Source organism: Drosophila albomicans, chromosome 2R (assembly GCF_009650485.2).
Source record: "Drosophila albomicans strain 15112-1751.03 chromosome 2R, ASM965048v2, whole genome shotgun sequence".
Lineage (NCBI taxonomy): Eukaryota > Metazoa > Arthropoda > Insecta > Diptera > Drosophilidae > Drosophila > Drosophila albomicans.
Window position 1 is genome coordinate 12375725 of NC_047631.2, and position 20758 is coordinate 12396482.

The window sequence follows — 20758 nt, forward strand, 5'->3', positions numbered from 1 at the left end:
AAAACTGGCTAGTTTAAAACAAACTAAATATTGGCAGACACAAAGGAAATTCACAGACACACACACAGTATTAGTTGGTTGATTTGTCGAAAGGGTGGCGGGTCAGTGGGAGGGGGAATGGCGACTGGATTGCAACAGAAATGACAAACGTACTTTTGATAGACTTGTTGACGACAAGCTCTGGCACTTGGCAGCTGTCAGTTACAGCCAAAGAGGACGACGTCTGGCGTTTGTATTAGTGTGTGTGTGTGTGTGTGTGTATGTGACTGGTAGTGTGTGCGTGTTGGCGCCTGCTTGTTAGCATGACTATGTGCGCATTAGTGTGAGTGTACGTGTCTCCATGTGTGTGTGTGTAGTTCATGTGCGAGCAACGGACCAAGGCACGGACACAATTTCGTTACAATTTTTGTAGCGTTTTTTTGGTGTGTGCTTTTTTGTTGTTGTGTGTGAAGCATTAATATATAATGGCGAAAATCAATACACATGATTTCTGGCCAATTGCCGCAAACATTTCATGCACAATAATCGTATATTTTGTGGTTCAATCTTGGTAATTGCAATTACATGTTCGTTGCAATTAATTTGTTATGTTTATTATGGCCCAATGCGCGCATTTTGTGGCCAACACAGAAAAACAACAGCAACAGCAACATTAACACCCATGCACACACACACAAATAAGAATGAATTACCACAGCAACGGCAACAACAACTACAACACAATATATTTACTAGCGCAGTAAAAAGAATAACAGCAACAACAACATTGTTACTGTCCGCATATTGCACTCACTTTATTTTGGTTTGTTTTGCTTTTTTACGCGCGCGTTGAACGGGGAAAACGATGACGAAATTTTAACGTGTTTTTTGCTTCACTGACTTGCCCGACTCACAGCGCGACCGTCGACAACACGTCTTACATGCAGCTGCGACGTTGACGTACTAACTGCTCTGCGATTTGGCCACAGTGTTTTGGCCAATTCAAGCCGAAGTTGAGGCAAGCCGAAATGGGCCGAATGACGGCATTCGAAACGAGACATCAACCGTGCCTAATGAGTGTAAGAGAGAAAGAGAGAGGCAATATGAATTGCTGGTTGCTTAAGCTTAGCAAAACTTGTTTTCTATTGTTGCAAACGAATATTTCAATAAATTCCCATGGCTGAGCTAATAACTGATTACAAATAAACACTACTACAGCTAAGCTACCAAAATGAAATCCCTAAGCTTAAGCGTTTAATTGAAAACATATTTACTCATCAAAGGCAACATTCAAAATTTATTAGATTTGAAAACGTTAGTGTACAGTTTAGCTTTTGAGAGCTGTAGATGCTCAAACTGAATCGATAGCATGACGATAGCTGCTAGTATTTTTTGGTATTTTTACCTTTATGCTTAAAAAAGCACACAGCATAATTATTGTAATCTTCATAAAATATTTGAATTATTTTTTTAATTGTAATCCAATACAAAGATTTTGAAAATGTTTTTATTTTATTAATTATATTGATAATGTGCTTTTGAGCACCCGCCATTATTATGATAACTTTCGCTGTGAATGGCAATTTTTTTGATGGAGAACATACAAGTATCGAATATTTTTTGCAAATTACAAGCAGCAGTTGCTAGAAAATTTAAATATATTCGTTAATATAATACCCCAAAAGTAATTTTAAAAACATCTCAATTTTTTAAAAGCTCGCCGGCTGAGTTTCCGTATGCTCTACAAGCAACAACAATGTTGTAAACAAAGTGGTGTGTAAGCTCTTGGCCAACGCTAACCTAACAGCTGTTTTTTATTACGTATCACTGTGAATGACTTGCATTCTTATCAAAACACCCTCTTCTACAGTTGATAAGCTTTTACACGGGGAGCAAAGCGAAGCGTCGCGTCGTCTCGTCGAATGTGCGTGTAAAAGTAATCAACAATAAATGTCATGACATAGCGAAATGAGAAAAGTGTGTCAAACAGTTGTTGGTTGGTTGGCAAGGAAGCAAGCGCTCCAGCAGTGATAAATGCAAATTCAATTTTGCACAACACACAAAAATTACGACACGGCAAATTGATTTTATATAGTGCCCGAGAACTTGTCGTGCGTATTTTCAGTGTGCATATCTCGTCTCTCATGTGCGTGTGTGTGTAATGGCCACAACAACAATAATAGCAAATTAAAACTGCCGTGTTGCCGCTTATTGTTGTTTTTAAGTTGCAAATATGTTGACACTATATTACGTGAGCGCCACTTTGGTGCAGTCCTGGCGAATCCAAAGAGCATGCAACAAAATTGCAGAGCAGTTGGCGCAATCATCGAGCATTGCGTTCTACACGCTTCAAACTGGCAACGACGATGGCTTCGGTGAGTAGGAAGAACACATATGTAAATACATACACACATATGTACATAAATGTACATTTTATTGAAGCAACAAATAATACTTTGTGTATGTGTGCAGATCCAACATTTGCCAGCTCGGAACTATGCGGTAATCGTAATGCGGCCAAGGTCACGGATATATTGTGGTTGCATGGCAACCAACGCGGTTGCTGTCTGCGTCCCTTGCAAGCGGTGCAAATTACGCCATGGATTAGCTTCCCCAACGCGCCCAGTCTGCTGCCCTTTGCCCACGCCTCGGACACCGCAACGCCAACTACCACGCCTACAGAGGCTCAACAGCAGCAACAGCCGTTGCCCCGCATCACACTATCGCCCGATAAGTCGCAGCATTTGCATCTCCTCGTTGAATCGCAGATCGAAGTGCAGCGGGATGCCGGCAGTCCACAAACTACAAACACCAAAGCGGTTCGGGTAAGTCGATCAATGTTTTTTGGGTTTGCCAACTTTGGCGTGATTTCTGTTGAATTCGTGGAATGAAATAATTTGGGTTCAGTCGGGTCAGCACAGGTTTTGTCTAAGTAGCGACTTATCAGCGCTTCCGCGTGTGTTTACCAGTTTATTTCGACTTAAAGGGTAGATAGATTCAGTGGCAATTAAAATTATTTGTGAGGAGCTTTTATTTTACTCCCTCTAATTCGACATATTGCACTCTTTTCAAAAATACAATCCAGAAATTGATATGTATTTATATAACAATAAGTTTTTTTTTAATACCTATAGCTAACAAAAAATGATTAGAAAGATAGAAGTTGTCTCAACTTTTACTGATATAACCTGTTTTTTTTGTAATTTTGTATAAGATAAATCACTCTCTTCATAGTCAGACGATCCTCAGGCTCTTGTTGCCAGCACATTTTAATTATTGGTTTTAAGTTGTTCTCTATATCGCTCATCTCCGGACGTTCACCTGCGGGAATATACTATTAATACAGAATATGTATATATTTTTAAATTTTGATTACCTTTGCAAACCTTATTGATCAGGGCCACGCCAACTATGCTCTTATGATGGTAAAAGGGCTTCTTTCTTGCCAGTACTTCCCAGAAAACTATACCAAAGCTATAAACATCGCACATTTGCGTATATATCTTCCCTTCCTGGAATAATATATATCAACTGAATAATAATTTTGATCATATATTGAAAACTTACGCCAACTTCAGGTGCCATATAACCAGCTGTTCCAGTGTTATTTGTATTAGTTGTTGTGATTTCTTTCACTGTGCCAAAGTCACATATTTTCAATGTACGATATTGGTCGAAAAGCAACAGGTTTTTTGTCTTAAGATCCCTATGGAATGTTTTTTTACTATGCAAATACTCCATTCCCTATAAAGAGTACGAAACTAAAGTAATCGCTTGCATGAAGGTAAAAAAAAAACTCACCTCGGCGCATTGAAGCATCCACTCTATCTTAAGGTCATTGGGAATGTGGTTTTGAGTAATATGCAAATACTTATACAGCGATCCACATTCTGCATACTCCAAAACTATGCATATTTTATTTTCAGGATCTTTAGAGACGCCGTATAATTTGACAATATTTGTATGTTCCAATTTTTTCAGATTTTCTATTTCTCTTGGGAAATCTTCCTTCTCCTTCTCTGAAAGGATTTTTATTTTTTTCACAGCAATTTCTTTTTTTTCAGGTTTCCAACTTGCCTTGTACACATCACCATAGTTACCACCATCAATCTATTGTGTAAAATCGAATAACATTAAGTAATTAATTTATTTGCAATGCCTATTTACTCTTACCAGCTTCATATCAGTTATTTCATCATAGCTTATCTCCATAATTGTATTCGAATGAGTGCAACTTGGTTTATTATTGATTCATTCAGTGTTTCCCTCTCTTATCTTTTCAAAATAAGTGGTCTGTGTGCTATTTCGATTCTGTCACTTATAATTTAGAATTCAATTTTTACGCACTTTTACTTTTATTGAACAATAGCCTTTTTCCACTGCACTCAGTTTTTTTACATTTCGAACCGTCTGTTTTTCTTATGGGTTTTTACATTGGCCATTGTGAGCGTCCAGTGTACACTTATGAGCTCACAAAGAATGTAGAACATATAAAACAAGCAGTCCCTCTGCCAGAGTGACCAACACGAGGGAAAAAGCTAGATCAGTGACAAGGTCACACCCACAAATACTAACTTTGTCACTATCGATAAAAATCGATCGCGACCACACTGTCAGCTGGTTTGAGTGGTCACACCTGCCATCATCTGGCATCAACAATTTCTATCCCAAGTTGTTCCGATAATTTTAAGTCCGACAATAAAAACTTTGTCATTCACAATGAAAATTTAAAGTGATAATGGCGGGATTGCTAAAACGTAATTGTGTCGGGTTCACGTTTCTCTGAAACGTAAGCCGTTGTACAATGAAATATGTTTAATTGAAACAGAAATAGATAATCAGTAATCAAATTACAAATTGTTCTTGTTATTTCAATGAATAACCAAACTATGTCCTCGCACTTTTAAAGAAAATTCGTAACGGATAGTTTTTTCTCGCTGACATGGTCGTTAAAGTATGAATCCATAATAGAAAAATATTAGATACAGAAAACAATGGTGTTATAGGAAATTAATTTATTAAAACTTAATTTTAATTATAATTGAAATTAGTTTAACTACAAAATAATACTATTATAAGCAATAAGGGCTGTAATGAAATAGATAAAAAAAAAAAATTAAGTAATCTTTGAACCGTACTAAATTCGCCCGATTGTGAATGTCAGGCTAGTAGAGTTTTCACTGTAATCGTTAATCATTAACTAGTTAAACTAGTTCCGCGTTTAACGGAAGTGTAAGCTATAAAGCACAATGCATTAAATGAATTGCAGTTTGATAACATTTGAATTGATAAGCAACGCGAGTGTATAGATGTTTAACTTTATTCATAGAACACAACACGATTTAATCAACACAAAACTAAATTAAAATGTTGGTTAAGCCATTAGCGATACTTCGCATAGATGGTCGCATATCGGCTTTAGTGTTCCAGCATAATTCAATTAATTTAATTAGGTAATTGAAATCTTTATTTAACTTCATATCTTGTATATTGGGACGTTTACCTAGAGCGATGAACAAATAGGTAATAAGTAATACTGCACATAAGTAATTTTTTGTTTTACCTTGGAGAAGGTTTTTCTGAATGGATATTGGATCCTTAATTTCAGAATCATAAAACGGCTTTTTCCTAGACATTACTTCCCAGAAAACAATGCCATAGCTAAAAACATCACATATTTCGGTGTATTTGCTGCTTGCATCCTTTGAAAATAAATTGGGTACTGAATCATAATCTTATCTAGAATAAAGCACTTACTGCAACTTCTGGAGCCATATAACCATAAGTACCAGTTCCGGTTGTATTGTTGGTTCTGATTTGTTTCACTGTCCCGAAATCACATAGCTTTAATGTACAATAATTGTGGTAAAGCAACATGTTTTGTGGCTTGAGATCACGATGAAATGTTTTATTTTTATGCAAGTACTCCAAAGCCTGGAATGAACGTTATACAAATTATTTCAGTAATACAAATTCAATAAAATAAATTATTTACCCTGGCACATTGGACCATCCAATTTAGCTTGTGAACCACAGTGACTTTTTTCTTTTTTGTAACATGTAAAAAATAGTGAAGTGATCCGCAGTCTGCATGCTCCAGAAGTAGACAAATTCTGTTGTTCCCATCCTTAGATACTCCATATAATTGTACAATATTCGTATGGTAGAACTTTTGTAGATTGCGAATTTCCCTGCGGAGATCATCTTTGCATTTCTTTTTCTCGGACTCTGATACTTGACTATTGTTTCGAATTATCTTCACCGCAATACATTTTTCCCGGCCTTGAGTTTGCCATTTCGCTTCGTAGACATCTCCATAGGAACCGCTACCAATCTGTGAATATATCACAATTGATGAATTATTTATATTTTTATTTTATATTTTTCTAACCAAATTGTTTAGTTGTATATCTTGGAAGTGCGCGGTTATTTCAACGGGCATTGTTTACAGTTGATCGAATGAAAAAGACTAAAAGTTATCATCCACTACTACCTTTATGTACAATAGTTGCATTTCTTATCAGAATTAGCAATGGCATTTTCGAATTTACAGACTGATAAGCCTCGAATGAGTGCATCGAAGTTAACCCTCTATGATCAAATTGATTTCCATTTAATCGAATACATTTTTCTCTCTTTACAGCTGGAAGATTACGGTAAGCTAATAGCATGGAAAATTGACTCCCACCTGGCGGTGCTCATCGAAACGGATGTTGAGCATTTCACCAAACTATTGATAATGACATTTTTACAAAACAATTTATGCATAAATGATAACTTGCCACTGATGCGGATTGAGTGTAAGCCCCGTAGCTGATTAGTTGTCTCAATTATGTTAAACTGGAACTAACATTGATTATTTTTTTTAAATGTTTTTGTTGCGGTGTTGTAGCTGTTCAGCGTGAAGGACAACCGCAACCAATTGAACTGCTGACCAATCATGTGAAGCGTCAATCGAGAACATCGATTGACATGAATGCCGAAAGCTGGCAGAAGCATTTGAAAGATCTGCGTGCGCTCAGTGTGCTGGCTCATCAGGCCACCGAGTTTGAGCTGCAAAAGAATCGCACCGAGGGCAAGACGGGTCTGCCCAAGCAGGAGTTGACGCCACAACGTCAGGTTGAACCGCCACTTGTGAGTGGAACAACGCCAGTCAAAGCGGTGGCTGTGGTGGAGCCAACCACAAAGGCGACATCACCAGCCAAGGCGTTGACTACGCCGTTGAAGCAGCCTTCACCTGTCCAGAGTCCTTTGAATAAGCCTAGTGAACTGGAGAAGATTGCAGCCAGCAAAGTGACGCAACGTCAGCAACCCATCGATGTGCAGGATAGCCCAAAGGCAGCAGTTGAAATTACATCATCCACGCCACCATCAAAGACATCAACACCGAGCAAAAGTTTTGTGGCCGTCAAACCCAATTCACCACCAACTACTCCGACAAGTGGAGTTGCTGCCACTGCCTCCCGATCACGTCCTGTGTTGCGTCGGAATAAGGATAGTCTAGGCGAAAGCAAGCCACTCAATGTGCTCGTCTATTCGGACAGTGCCAGTGCTCGAGAATCGGCGATTGCGACACTGCGCCAGCTGCTAGAGCGCGATGTGTACACGATTTATGCATTGACGCCACAGCAGGCGGCGCAGAAATATTGGATTGAGCAGACAGCTTTACTCGTTGTCTGCGGCTCAGTAGCTCCTGGCATTGGTCAGGTTTTGGTCGATTACTTTCTGCAAGGCGGTCGCGTGTTGAGTCTCTGCTCGGACATCTTGCACTTCATCTTGCCCAACTATCGTACAGCAGAGGTGACTTTGATTAGACATTGATTGTAATTGAGTAACTGCTAATTGTTGGCTAATTGCAGGTACGAGAACACGAGTTGGTACAGTTTTCCTACGACAAGTGGCAGCGTGTCAAGATGATGCATCACATCTTTTGCTATCAACCCTCTCCGGTCAAGAAGAACTTCTCCACCGACAGCGAGGAGTCTGCGGGTCCAAGTCATTCGCGTAAACCGTAAGTTGTGTGTTGGTATTTCACAGACATTCTCCATAGATTTCGAAGCGATTCCCCGTTTTGGAATTGTTTTGAAATGAAAGTTAACATGCCCACCACAACATCCGAGTGTGATACAGCTAATTATCTAATCCACAACGACTTTATACTTGATCCTTCATTGATTCCAATGCATGTTATATTCGCCTAAGCAAGATGCGTTTTATTTTTGCTGCATACTTGCAGGCGCACCTAATAAATTCAATTCAAAGTTTTTACATTCAAATAGGTATAAAGAACAAACGAAAGAAGAAACCAGTTGTAAATACTCTTTTATGTAGTTGAATATTGTGTTTTTCGAATACTTTACCTAAGGTACTCTCAACCATTTTCTTACTAATTCCAATCTCTTTTGTGTTTCTCAAACGTTTCATGCTCAAATTGGCGTTTTTCTCAATTTGTTTTTGGTTTTTCTAATCGAATTCACAATCTGATATATCGTGTTTCTATGTGTGGTACTTCTTCACAAAAATACTCTTAACTATATTTTATCGGTACAACGCACTCAATTCTCTATTGAAATTTAAATGTAACTCTTTTAATTGATTTAAATCCGGCTTGCTTTATTTTATTATTCTGTTTATCCTCGTGTGCTGTCTACTGTGTTTATCTCTCGCTCTCTTCGCTGTCTGTGTCTATGTGCTTGTATGTGTGCGCCCTCTACTATTATTATCCTATTTGCCATTAACAAAAACTAACAAAAACCAAACCAAAACTAAAAAATAAAAAACCAAACAAAAAAACAAAACCAAAATACGAAACGAACGCCGCTTAGAGCTCTAGTATGTCCAAGGTCCATGGAACTAAAGGATCTCAGCGGCCAGACGCACAAGCTGGATGTCAAAGTGCTGGGCACTGAAGAGACCTGGAACACGCCCAGCCTGATGCTGGCCAACAGTCTGCATAGCGGCGGCAAAGCTGTCTTCTCCCAGGTAATTTCTTGAACATTCCCCAAAAGAATTGCATTTAAAACTCTTAAACTTGATGCAGGTTCATCTGGAGACGAATCCCAGTGAGTTTGAGTTTGATGAAGTGAAATTCGCCATCCTCAAGCAGAACGAGAGCACACGTCTCGAGATCTTTACGGATCTATTGCGCAAGTATTTGGGCGTCCAGGTTCGAGGTGCTGAATCGTCAGACCCCACTGCTGCTGGAGTCATCTTTAAACAGGCTTATTTCTTGGGACGTCATGAGGTAAATATCCAAAAATATTTTACCCCATCAGTCCTAATCATTGTTCATAATGCAGTCAAAATTTGAGCTGTTGGAGAAGCTGCGTCCACGTTGCAGCGGCACTGAAAACGTTATCGTCACGCCCAAGCTGACCATGAAGTTCTGTGGCAAGGATGATACGGCGCCAGCGGCAAATACCAATGTCTTGCCTATACTGATACATTCCTGTCCAGATGATTTCTCCACAGTGGACTATTTTGATGTAAGTGCTGGAATATTATTTTGTTATATTATTATTATTTACATATTTTATTGAGAGATCAATTTATGAAAATGAATTCATTAAACTTTTTCTTAACAAATTGAAAATGAAAATTTAGTTCAATTTAACAAAACTAAAACTCGACAAATATTACAAATTTTAAATTTTTGAAATAATCAATAAATAAAATCGGTTTGTCCAATTGTATTAAAAATACAAGTTTACACAACAAAAATTTAGAAACTATTTTAAAAATTGGAAAAAGAAAATTTTTGTTTTACAAATTAAAAATATTTTAACCGAACATGAGTATTTTATATTTAAATAAAAATTTAAAAAAAAATATTGTTGTAAATAATTTCCATTTCCAAATGATAAAAATATAAATTTACATTTACTATAATTGCTATTAATTTTCGAAATATGTTCAATAATTTTGCATTAATATTTTTAAAAACTAAAAATAATTATGATTCCGTGCCTGGATTGATGTTAACTTTCTGCAGAACCTGAAAACTGAGCATATTGGACGCCTGGTCATCTATGCGCCGGTTGTCAGCAGCTCGATGTATGTGATCAACGATCTGGAGTTGGTGCATGGCATCGCTGTGCTGCCACTGCAGCAGACTGCAGGCGTGGGTCGCAGCAACAATCAGGTAACTATATTAAAGATTCGTTAAATGAGTTGTGTAATAATAAATTTGATTTTCTTTCGCATTTAGTGGCTTAGTCCTTTGGGTTGCGCCATGTTCTCCACACAACTGCACATTGCTACAGATTCGCCATTGGGGAGCCGACTGCCTTTGATACAACACATTATTGGAGCCGCTATTGTGAACACTCTACGAAGCCATCCACAATATAAGGTAAGTGCTAAACCTATCCCATTTTGTATCCAGAAAACTTTAAAGCACACTTGCAATAATGGCTCTACACATTTCTGTATCATAAGTTCTTTTGTGGTCTACTTAACATTTAGGTGACTATCCTAAAAAAAAATTCAACAGAATATTTGCAATGATGTTTCTACACATTTATCATAAGATCTTTTGTAGTCTTCATAACACTCATAAATATTTCAACATTGATATACACAGTTTGTATATCAGTTGTAGTTTTGTAAAACACATTTTGAAATCCGGTGTGTTATTTAAAACAAATTATTTCATAAGAAGTTAATGCATATTTCGTTGCGTGTAAGAGTATTTTTGTGTTATAGTATTTCAAGTCATATTGTATTTATGATTCAGTAGTGGTAGCAGTAGATAGAAGAAGTAGTGTCTGAATCGATAGTAGTCGAATGCGAAGCGATAGTAGTGTATATCGATAGTAAAAGGATTTGGATTGATAGGAGAAACAGCAGTAGAAGGCTATGAATATGGAAAGCAAATTTCAATTTGCAGAAATTGCATTAATTTTGATGGCCAATAAAAAAGATTGCATGGAATAGCAGCTATGTTTAGTGATAGTTTTTATTTTGACAATTGTTCGTATAGTATATATATATATATATATTTTTTGTTTTGTTTATTTTTTGCATCAACTCGTTTGCTAATATATACTTATAATTTACAATACACAATTTAATATACACCTGTATACACATGCATATATGTATACGATATACTATATATATATTTGTTTATATTTAGATATATAGAGCTTTGCTTACACATAATTAACAATTTTAAAATTGCTCACCTGATTTACGTTTACATTTAGATTTGCCACAGTGCTTGCTTTTCATTTATGTATGTTTCTCTGTTTGTCTGTCTGTCTGTCCGTCTGTCTATGTATATATTATGCATTTTCTCAAGTTTTCTTTTTGTTCTCTTTAAACATACATATTTCAACGTTGTCTTTTCATTATGCTTTGTGTTTAATTTAACATTTGATTTGCATACATATGTAATTTTAAAAATTAAAATTAAATATACATATTTCTTTTTTACAATGCATTTGTAAATTGCTAGAATTTTGGATATATTCGTATTATATTTACAGTAATCGCTTTGTTTTCGTTTTTGCACATTTGAACTTTGCTTTGAGAGTCGTCGAGTTGCGTACATGCTACATACATAGTGGGGGGTGAAATGGGGATGGGGGGTGAGCTTTGCTCTGCGTCGCTTTCTTACTTCACATTTGACATTTTGCACGCACACCGTTTACATGATGAGTTTTGCCTCTGTGTGTGTGTGTGTGTGTAAGTGCAGCTTACATTTACATAGAACATGGAATTGTGCTAATTAGAAACTGTGCCTGTGTGAGTGTGAGTGTGCTTAGAAGACAGACTCTGCAGAACGCGAGAGATTGACGGGATGCGATGGACTGCGCGCCAAACGTTTCTTTGGCAAATGCTCAAGCATTGAGAGTAGACGTGCAAAATCCGGTCGCTGCTCCTTGTCGTATGCCCAGCACAGCATCAGCAGATCCTTGACATCTCGCCCCGACTGCAGATTGGCCAGAGATTGCTTCATGCCGCGTCCCACCTGCCAAATCACCGATTCCGCCGGCTGATCCTTGAACGTGAACTCGCCGCAAATGAGCTCATACCAAACGGTACCAAACGAGAAGACATCCGAATAGCAGGTGAACTCCAGGCACTCGCCACGCGGCTTGGACGGCTGCAGAGCGCGTATCAATTCTGGCGCCAGGTAGCACAACCAGTTCTGGGGCACACCCAATCCCATATCACAGTACAGCAGCTTTGTCGAGCTAAACAGTCCAAAATCCGTGATGATCACCTTGCCGTTCTCAATGAAGATGTTCTTCGTGCGCAAGTCCTTATGTATGATGTCACGCGCATGCAAATAGCCCATTCCCTGGGCAATCTGCTGGGCAATCAACAGGGTGCGATTCATGGCAAACTTTTCCCGTCGCTGATGTATGTACGTGTAGAGTGTGTTGCCCTTGCACAGCGACGTGACAATGGCCAGATGCGGCGGATTCATGCAGGCGCCCATAAAAAGCACCAGATTCTCGTGGCGAGTCTTCTTGAAATTGGTCACCTCATTGCGAAACGAGTCTAACATATGCTCATCCTGCAGATAGTCTTCATTGAGCAGCTTGACGGCCACATCGCCGTGCCAAAGCGCACGATGCACGGTGCCAAAGCGCCCTTGGCCAATGCGTTCGAGTAAATGCAGATCCCCATATGGTATGTCCCATTCCTTGAGCGATATCGAATTCTGTCGCCACTGTCCCGAATCGCCATCCTCGGTGGAATCCAGACGCACTGGCGTACGATCCGAATCAGTGCTAGCGCTTCCCGACAACGACACCGTCTTGTCGCTATCGTTGGACTTGTGGGTGTCGCTGTATTCGCTGGTGAAGGGAATCCGCTTGTCCACGCCCGCATTGCTTAGTTTGCGTGGAAAGAAACTGCCGCTGTTGACCAAGCTGCCCGTGTAGGTGACACTGCCGCTGCTGCTCACATTCGACACCTGCGAGACTGTGGAGTGTGTGGATACTTGACTGCCGGTTAGTGAATGAATGTGTCCGTTGTTCGAGCTGCTGCTGTTGTTGCTGCAACTGTTGCTGTTGCTGTTACTGTTGTTATTGCTGTTGCCGTGACCGTGACTGTGACTGTTGCTGCTGTTGCTACCACTGTGGTTGCTGCTGTTGCTGTTCGCATTGTGAGCGCTGTTAGTATTGTTGTTGCCATTGGTCAGTGATTCGCTGGCAACAACAACACCCACCGCTGTCGTCTCATTGGAGATAAGCGTTTGTGAAGCATTGCTCGCGTTGCTGTTGCACGCATTGCTGCTCGTAATGGTCACGTTGGGGAAGTTGAATTGACTATGCGGCTGCTGTTGTTGTTGTGGATGTTGCTGCTGTGTTGGCAGTGCTGGCAATGGCTTCGGATGGCAGCCAGTTGGCGTCGACACCAGCAACTGTTGATGCTGCTGCTGCTGTTGTTGCTGGAACAGTGCTGGACTGCTAGGTGTGGAGCTTGTGCAGCTGGAGCTGGGCGAGCTACTGTCGCCGTGCTGTTGCAACTGATGTTGCTGCAACTGTTGTGGCTTGCCCAGTGTGTTCTTCCTCAGCACCGGCGACGCCTTGCTATTGCCAGCCACACCCAGTTGCGTTGCATCCCAACGGCCGCCCACCTGCGTCTGTCGAAACTCGTGCACATATTCCGGTGGCAAACCGCACGATGGCGGCACATGAGGGGCGCAGGATTTGTGGCAAATGTACTTGCAATCGATGCACCTGAGACCATGGCTCAGCATCTGTTTCTGGCACAACTTGCAGGTGGCCATGAAGCAAAACCATTTGCTGAAACGATGCTTGATCGTGTGTCCCATGCCCACGTGAGCAACACCCGGTGACGGTGGCACCAGCAACACATTGCTGCTACTGTTCACCGAGTCCACATAGATGTCCGTGGAGCTGGTCGAACTGTGACTATCGGGACTGGGATCTGTGGGCAGGCGATTGCGTGGCGGACGTGGCGGTTGCTCTGCGCCGCTGCTGCTGCCGCCCACGATGCTGCTGCTGTCCGAGGCGCTGCTTGTGGTGTGTTGCATCAGCAGCGTTTGATGTTTCTTCGCAGGCGGTGGCGTGCCCACATTTGTTGACGCTGCTGTTGCACCAGCTGATGTGGCAGAGCTGCGTGTGCGCTGCGGAGTGCCACTTGCAGAGGCGGTGCCGGAGGCGTGGCTCGGCGTAAAGGGCGAGTTGGGTGGCGATGGCGTCAACGTTAAGGTCAACTGTGAACCAGTCAGTGGCTGCTGTTGCTGTTGTTGTTGCTGCTGCTGCGTCACCTTGGCTGCCTTCAGATTGCTATGCGGATGCTGTCGATGATGCGCACGCGGCGATGATGTGCTCAGTGCACCGCCCAGGCCAATGTTGCCAATGCTGCCGCGATGATGCATGTGATGCGTTGGCGCCGCATGCGGTCGATCCCAAGAGTCCCAATGCCATTGCTCCGGGTCCACGTTCCCACTTGGGGAACTCTCAATAGTCTCCATGCATTTGCGTAGATTGTGCAGCGCTTTGGTTAGACGACGCATCTCCTCGTCCAATTGATGACTGGGATTATTGGCGAGCAGCTGTTTCAGTTCTTCGTCGCTTAGCTGCAAGGTCTCCTCCAGCGTTGTCAGTCGACTTAAACACGACGCTAGCGACTCGGGACTCAAGCCCACAACACGCAACCATTGCCTCAGCTCACTGCTGCCCGTCGCCTGATGATGGGGCAGCAAACCGTTGGCGGGTATACGTTCGTTGAGCCGTGTTTTGGTCAACAGCAGCTCGGAGAAGTAGCGCACCAGCTTGGACTCCAGGCAGCGTATCTCCTGTTGTGTGAGCGTGGCTGTTGTCGAACATTGCGTGCGCAATCCTTCCAGATGGTTGGCCGACAGCTCAATCATATCCTGTATGATGATAAGATTGCTTTCACTCGTCGTCGTTGTTGAATTGTTGTTGCTGCTGCTGCTGCTGACTGACGACGCAGTCAGCTGGGCGGCGGCGGCGCTGCTACTCATTTTTGTTGTGTCGCCCGCCCGCGCGCCCCTTTTACAGCAGCATTAAGAAAAAAGAAAAACTGATTGATTTTTTCAGACGCGTTTTTATTATCAGCGTTTGTTATTTCCTCCTCCATCACATTCGACACCACACATTCTGTCGCACTTTTTGCTTTCAGCTTAAACACACATATGCACACACACACAGTTGTAGTTTAAATGCGAATAGCTTGCAAGCTTCCGCTTTGCTAAACCGAAAAAAAACGCGATAATTTTTATAGTTCTTCGTTTCGTTTGGTTTTCTATTTTTTTTGGGGGGGCAGACAGAACGGGTGCTCGCTCGTTGTGTTGTTGCTGCACGCACGGAATTTCTCTACACCCAAGTAGTAGAGCTGCTAAGTTATCGTCGGAGTTATCGATATGTATATGTCACAGCTATCGAGTGTACAAGCCCTCCAATTAATCACTTTGCCTTCTTATACTTAATTTATTACTAATTACCAACAATAGAATAATTGTAATAATGTATTTGTTTTTTTGCTTATTATAATTTCAAAATTTAATACCTTTCCTTCATATCAATAATTAATCAGCTGATTGTTTGTCTGCCAATCACATGCAATCAAATAGTGTGACCTTACCTATTTAACCATTAAGTAACGACTCAAAAATATACCAACATTACCGCTATTTTGCAGGTGCTGGATATAGCCTTAAAATGGCCAAATGATATTATTGCAAATGGCAATAACAAGATTGGCGGACTTGTCGTCAATACCACTTTATTGGGTTCGCTAGCAATAGTGAACATTGGCTGTGGCATTAATCTAAACAATTCAAAGCCAACGGTTTGCATAAACGATATGATAAGGGACTATAATGTGCGAATGCCTGAAGTGAAATTACCATTGCTTAAGTACGAACAATTTATTGCCTTGGTCTTCAATGAAATTGAAAGACTTTTGGCTGATGTACAAAACGGCAATTTCAAATCGTTTTACGAACTGTACTATGAACTTTGGCTGCATAGGTAAATTTAATTGACTAAACCAAAACAGATTTACAATGTTTATTTCTTTATTTTAAAGCCAACAGAGCATTAAGATATGCCTTCAAAATGATCAAGAAAAAGAAGCCACCGTTGTTGGAATTGACGATTATGGGTTCTTAAAAGTGAGACTAGCAAATGGAGCGATCGAGACTGTTCAACCTGACGGAAATAGTTTTGATATGATGCAAGGATTAATAGTACCTAAATTTACTTAGATAAATTTAAAGAAATCAATTCATATATTACGAACTAATTTATTCTCCTCTATTTTTATGTAAAACAAACATAATCGAATTAATAACAGTTTGTATTTTTAGGCGCATTTAGATACACTTATTATCAATTATCTAAATATACATGTAAAACGTAACCTATTTACAAAAATATTTCACTTTAAGTGAATGTTGAGCGAAAATTCAGAATTTAAAATTTAAATTTATTTCGATCATTTAACACACTGCCAATATTAAGTGTTTTTCTAAATGTTTAACTACTATATGTGAAATGTATTTCGGAATAACATAATCCTATCCATTGTTTACAAAGTTTATTACACATATTTGGAGTATAAAAAACTTAAAAGCGTTCCCCAAATTAACAACCAAGTAACCAAATAGCTTCCCTTATAATTATATGTGTTTACAAAAACGAAAAATTTAATAAAAATCAAACAAGCCAAAGCGATTTTAGTATTTTGGTTGCCAGAGAATTTAGAATTATTTGGTATTTTGGGAGCAGCGGTCACACTGCTTTTTGCATAGAGTGGCCATTCTTGGAAACTTTTTATATGAAAACTTTTTACTTGCCGTGCGAACAAAACTATCTAAAGAGACAGACAGCAAGGTTTTATATAAGCACTCGGAGCAGAAAACAGCAAAGGTATGGCGCAACGTAATCATCGCATTGATCGCTTTGCGCAAATGAGCAAACAGGAGGAGATAATTGCCAAGAAGCGACAAGAGATACTCGAAAAACAGAGGACAGCGCAGCTGGCGAAAGCCGTCGCCGCTGCCCAATCTTTGGCAGCTCAAATGAAAACGATGGAAACGCTGCTACCAGTGACAACGCCTGCTGCTGCTATCGAACAGGATGAGCACGATGAGGAGCACGAAAAAGAGCCAGAAGAGGTGCTAACAACACCACAGTGCGCTGGGACTGCTGAGGACGAAGCAGGCGATGCTCTGGAAACGGAGAATGGCGATCAAACGGGCGTTGGAGTTGGAAAGGGAAGAACAGGTGACGACTTAACGCCTAAGACATTAAACAGTTTCACCGGAAAGACGGGTAAAATCACATTTAGCCTTAAGCGGCAGCAGCTGCCACAACCCAATGTCGAGCAGCCTCCGCCCAAGGTGAAGAATACGTTTTGTAACGATGGTTCCTTTCTGGAGAACTTTAAAAAGATACTGGAAAAACACGAACAGCCCAAGCCAGCTCCACCCATTATAGTGGTGCCTACTAGGTAAGCGATTTCCATATGTACGCCAACCAACTTAAAAATCTCGACTCACATACATTTATTCCCTGCAGCAGTGAAGAAAACAATGCCATTGACTCGCCAAGTGGCGAGAACAACAGTCCACAGCAGCCAATTGAGCAGGTTGTCAGCACAATAGCAACGAGTGCAGCGGCTGCGGTCATCGCCACCTCCATGGCTGGCAGCATGACTGTCGCGAATACAGCACCCAATCCTCTGGCATTTAGTTTGCCTGGCCCACCGCCACCACCACCGCCGTTTGCGTTTAATCCTACACTACTGGCACAGGGACCACCACAAATGCCAATGCCAGCTTTCTTCCACGGTCATCATCATCATCCACATCACTTACTGCATCCGGCTGCAGTGCCACCGCCGCCGCCGCCTCCACCGCCACAGTTGCCTATTGCGTTGGCAAACTTAACGCCCATCTATATGCAATTGGGACCAACACAATTGCCGCCCGAGGCGGCGGCAATGCATCAATTGAATGCGATACCGCAACCAAAAGAATTCGATTTGAATGCAATACCAAAGCCACAGATTAATCTGGAGGCCATCCAAATACCGAATGTCACACCGAACGAACAGTTGGGATTGCTGCCCGAGCTGGTAACGGTAAATCCACCGCCACCTCCACCGCCTCCCACGCAACCCGAGGAGCTGCCACAGCAGCAACAGTCGCAACAACAACAACAACCACAACTGACAACACCGCCACAAGGTGTGTAATAATTTCACATTCAATGTTTTTCGTGTTCTGTTCTGTTTTTCCACAAATATTCCTCATCAAATCAAATCATTAAAACCCAAATCCTGTTTTTAAATCTCCCTTTCCTTAAAATCCTAACACCATTCACACAATATCCTAATAACTTTCATTCCTATTTATAAATTTATTATTATACAAATCGTTGTGCACGATTTTAAAGCAATTTATGTAGTTTTTTCAGAAACGTGCATACAATTGCCAACGTGCATAGAAAACCTAATCGCACTGGTCGCCGAAAATGGTGAAGATTACGAAGATAAAATACGTTTGCATAGAAGCGAATTGCATCCGGCCTTGTGGTAAATCAGCTGCACATTTTATCATGCGCAGGGCTATTTAATTTAGATTAAAACGAGTTCGTAAATTAGTTACAAATGGGGATGTTATTCCAATTACAGCTAAATGAGGTTTGCTTTAGTTTTTATTTACAACTTAATTGCGAGTTGGAGCATTACTTTTAATTTTAACTGCCAGACGAATAGAATACTCAAATAACTTTTGTTCTAATTATCAACAAATTGATAAAACCACACTGACAAACGACAACTATGGAGACTTGAATATCTAGAGAGTCCGATCTATCTTTGAGCATAGTTAAATGATACTCGAGACCTGACTCCTGCGCACATTGTACCCAAATCACACATCGTATGTAGGCCGTGAGTTGACGTCGCCTTTACGCAGACACTTGGAGGAGGATTAAAAGCCGAAGGATTCTTTAAAACAAAAACAAAAAAATACCAGTTACTCATATAATGTCTTTGTATATTTTCTGCAATTGGGCACTTTTCATTGTGTTGTTTTACCTTTTTATTTTGAAATTTTAAAATAGGTTTCTTTATGATAAGAGCTGCGAACAGTATCGAAGCTATCGCACACAACTCCTCGATTATGGACGCCAGCGGGCAGAGCGACAACGCGAGCAGCAGCTAAACAAGGAGCAACAGCAGCAGCTATCACAACAGCAGCAGCAACCGCTGCCTCAACAGCAGCAACAACAGGAGGACAATAACAGCAATTCAGCAGCGGATAAATACGACCCGGAGTCGGCAATGAGTGCCGATTTCGATTCGGATGACGAGTATATGCGAGGTATGATGGATCGCAATCGTGACAATATTAAGCGACGCATCGAATGCCGCAATGAGCTGAGCGATGAAGAGCGACGGGAGCGCGAAGAGGAGGCTGCTGCCTTGGCCGCTGATGGTGAAGGCAATGAGCTGCTCGATCAGGACGACAGAGACGAGAGAGAGACGCAGCGACAGCGACGAAAGAGGGAGCGCAAAAGTCGCTGGGGCGAGAAGGAGCAGCTACCGAGTAGCTCAAGTGAGTAATGTGCCATGCTCGGAGGACAATTGATAAAAGTGGCAAATAAAGATTAGAAAAAAGAAAAAACCAAAAAAATACAAAACGAAAAGCATTCAATTTGCATTTGAATTAAGTTCCACTGAATGAATCTAATACTTTGGTGCCACTTTAAGCAAATGTCATCATAGCATAGGGCAACTTGCAACTTAGTTCCTGGGTCAGCTACACAACCGTTCGTTCGTTCCTCTCTAGGTACTCCCACTAATTTTGGCAATCAGAACAAGCCCATACTGAGCAGCATAACACGTAGCGATCCGGCTCTACTGCAATATGCACGCCTTAATTATGGTTCCTCTCAGCTGTCGGAGGATCAATGGAAGCAGTGCGAAGAGCACTTTAAGGTCAATTTGTTGTATCAGGACATGATGCGCAAGCGTCAGGAGATTGATCGCTTAGCTCGCGGTGGCAAATTCAAGTATGAATACGATTCGGATGAGGATATTGATGGTGGCACTTGGGAGCACAAGTTGCGCACAGCCGAAATGGAGGCGACCCATTTGTGGGCGAATGCATTGACTAAACAGAGCGAGGGCAAGCACCATATTGGTGACTTTTTGCCGCCCGAAGAGCTGAAGAAATTCATGGAACAATACGAGGCAAAGAAGAGCAATAGACAACCAGATTTGAGCGATTACAAAGAGTACAAACTTAAGGAGGATAACATTGGCTTCCAAATGCTGCAAAAGCTAGGCTGGAAAGAGGGTCAAGGTCTGGGTCAAGACGGCGCTGGCATTGTCGATCCAGTCAATAAGTAATTACTAGCAATAGGGAGTTTAAGAATTTGATCTAACTACTTGTGTATTTTGTAGAGCACCACAAAGAGATGGCAATCAAGGTCTGGGAGTCAGCAGCGCTGCTCAGCCAGAAAATTGCGACAATGAGTACGATGCGTATCGTAAGCGCATGATGTTGGCCTATCGCTTTCGTCCCAACCCATTGGTAAGCCAAGCAAAAGAATATATAAAAAGTAGAAATACCAAGTGATGTTTCTCTAATTACAGAATAATCCACGACGCGCCTACTACTAGAGAATTATTATTGTATAACCAATGCTTTATACTCCACATACTATATTTATATGCCACATTTGTATCCATCAAATAATAGACAAACATATTTATGTATATGTTGACTGCTGACTACAAACAAAGATTTGCTGAA

At 41.0% G+C, this 20758-nt stretch overlaps 6 protein-coding genes across 17 annotated transcripts in view; 2 read left to right on the forward strand and 4 right to left on the reverse strand.

The window, feature by feature from the left end:
* LOC127566148 (45 kDa calcium-binding protein) overlaps positions 1–928 on the reverse strand; it is a 34886-nt gene extending 33958 nt beyond the window's left edge. For both annotated transcript variants that reach the window (XM_052007828.1, XM_052007827.1), the window contains exon 1: positions 794–928. The gene's annotated coding sequence lies outside the window, so the exon portion shown is untranslated. The remainder of the gene's footprint in view (positions 1–793) is intronic.
* Positions 929–1852: 924 nt separating this feature from the next.
* LOC117575866 (biotin--protein ligase) lies at positions 1853–16380 on the forward strand. Of its 4 annotated transcripts, none has more exons than XM_034260289.2 (12): positions 1853–2354; positions 2452–2804; positions 6623–6635; positions 6872–7779; positions 7839–7990; positions 8805–8961; positions 9020–9223; positions 9279–9464; positions 9971–10120; positions 10187–10330; positions 15628–15959; positions 16018–16380. In XM_034260289.2, exons 1-12 carry the CDS (start codon positions 2213–2215, stop codon positions 16193–16195), a joined length of 2919 nt encoding a protein of 972 aa, XP_034116180.1. In that variant the 5' UTR covers positions 1853–2212; the 3' UTR covers positions 16196–16380. The 4 variants fall into 4 exon arrangements, with proteins under 4 accessions (XP_034116180.1, XP_034116181.1, XP_034116178.1 ...); XM_034260290.2 differs by having other exon boundaries at positions 8823–8961; positions 16018–16378; XM_034260287.2 differs by having other exon boundaries at positions 6623–6779; positions 16018–16377.
* LOC117575869 (mitogen-activated protein kinase kinase kinase 7-like) lies at positions 3078–4474 on the reverse strand. Of its 2 annotated transcripts, XM_052007835.1 has the most exons (6): positions 4153–4474; positions 4057–4089; positions 3781–3993; positions 3547–3723; positions 3356–3491; positions 3078–3300 (listed from the first exon to the last, which is right to left on the reverse strand). In XM_052007835.1, the coding sequence occupies exons 1-6, from the start codon at positions 4189–4191 to the stop codon at positions 3155–3157; spliced, it is 744 nt and encodes a 247-aa protein (XP_051863795.1). In that variant the 5' UTR covers positions 4192–4474; the 3' UTR covers positions 3078–3154. The 2 variants fall into 2 exon arrangements, with proteins under 2 accessions (XP_051863795.1, XP_034116189.2); XM_034260298.2 differs by having other exon boundaries at positions 3781–4089; positions 4153–4473.
* Positions 5092–8440, reverse strand: LOC117575870 (putative mitogen-activated protein kinase kinase kinase 7-like). 2 transcript variants are annotated; one of them, XM_034260301.2, is made up of 5 exons: positions 8340–8440; positions 5975–6313; positions 5737–5913; positions 5543–5681; positions 5092–5482 (listed from the first exon to the last, which is right to left on the reverse strand). In XM_034260301.2, the coding sequence occupies exons 2-5, from the start codon at positions 5990–5992 to the stop codon at positions 5337–5339; spliced, it is 480 nt and encodes a 159-aa protein (XP_034116192.2). In that variant the 5' UTR covers positions 5993–6313; positions 8340–8440; the 3' UTR covers positions 5092–5336. The 2 variants fall into 2 exon arrangements, with proteins under 2 accessions (XP_034116192.2, XP_051863793.1); XM_052007833.1 differs by lacking the exon at positions 8340–8440 and adding an exon at positions 6371–6621.
* On the reverse strand, positions 11727–15301 carry LOC117576714 (kinase suppressor of Ras 2). The gene has a single exon (XM_052007825.1). The coding sequence runs from the start codon at positions 14948–14950 to the stop codon at positions 11744–11746; it is 3207 nt and encodes a 1068-aa protein (XP_051863785.1). The 5' UTR covers positions 14951–15301; the 3' UTR covers positions 11727–11743.
* Positions 16381–16725: 345 nt separating the features above from the next.
* Positions 16726–20746, forward strand: LOC117575868 (SURP and G-patch domain-containing protein 1). 6 transcript variants are annotated; one of them, XM_034260291.2, is made up of 7 exons: positions 16726–17442; positions 17511–18181; positions 18402–18528; positions 19062–19555; positions 19790–20348; positions 20407–20536; positions 20599–20746. In XM_034260291.2, the coding sequence occupies exons 1-7, from the start codon at positions 16862–16864 to the stop codon at positions 20623–20625; spliced, it is 2589 nt and encodes an 862-aa protein (XP_034116182.1). In that variant the 5' UTR covers positions 16726–16861; the 3' UTR covers positions 20626–20746. The 6 variants fall into 6 exon arrangements, with proteins under 6 accessions (XP_034116182.1, XP_034116184.1, XP_034116183.1 ...); XM_034260293.2 differs by having other exon boundaries at positions 18411–18528; XM_034260292.2 differs by having other exon boundaries at positions 17514–18181.
* The last annotated feature ends 12 nt before the right edge of the window (positions 20747–20758 follow it).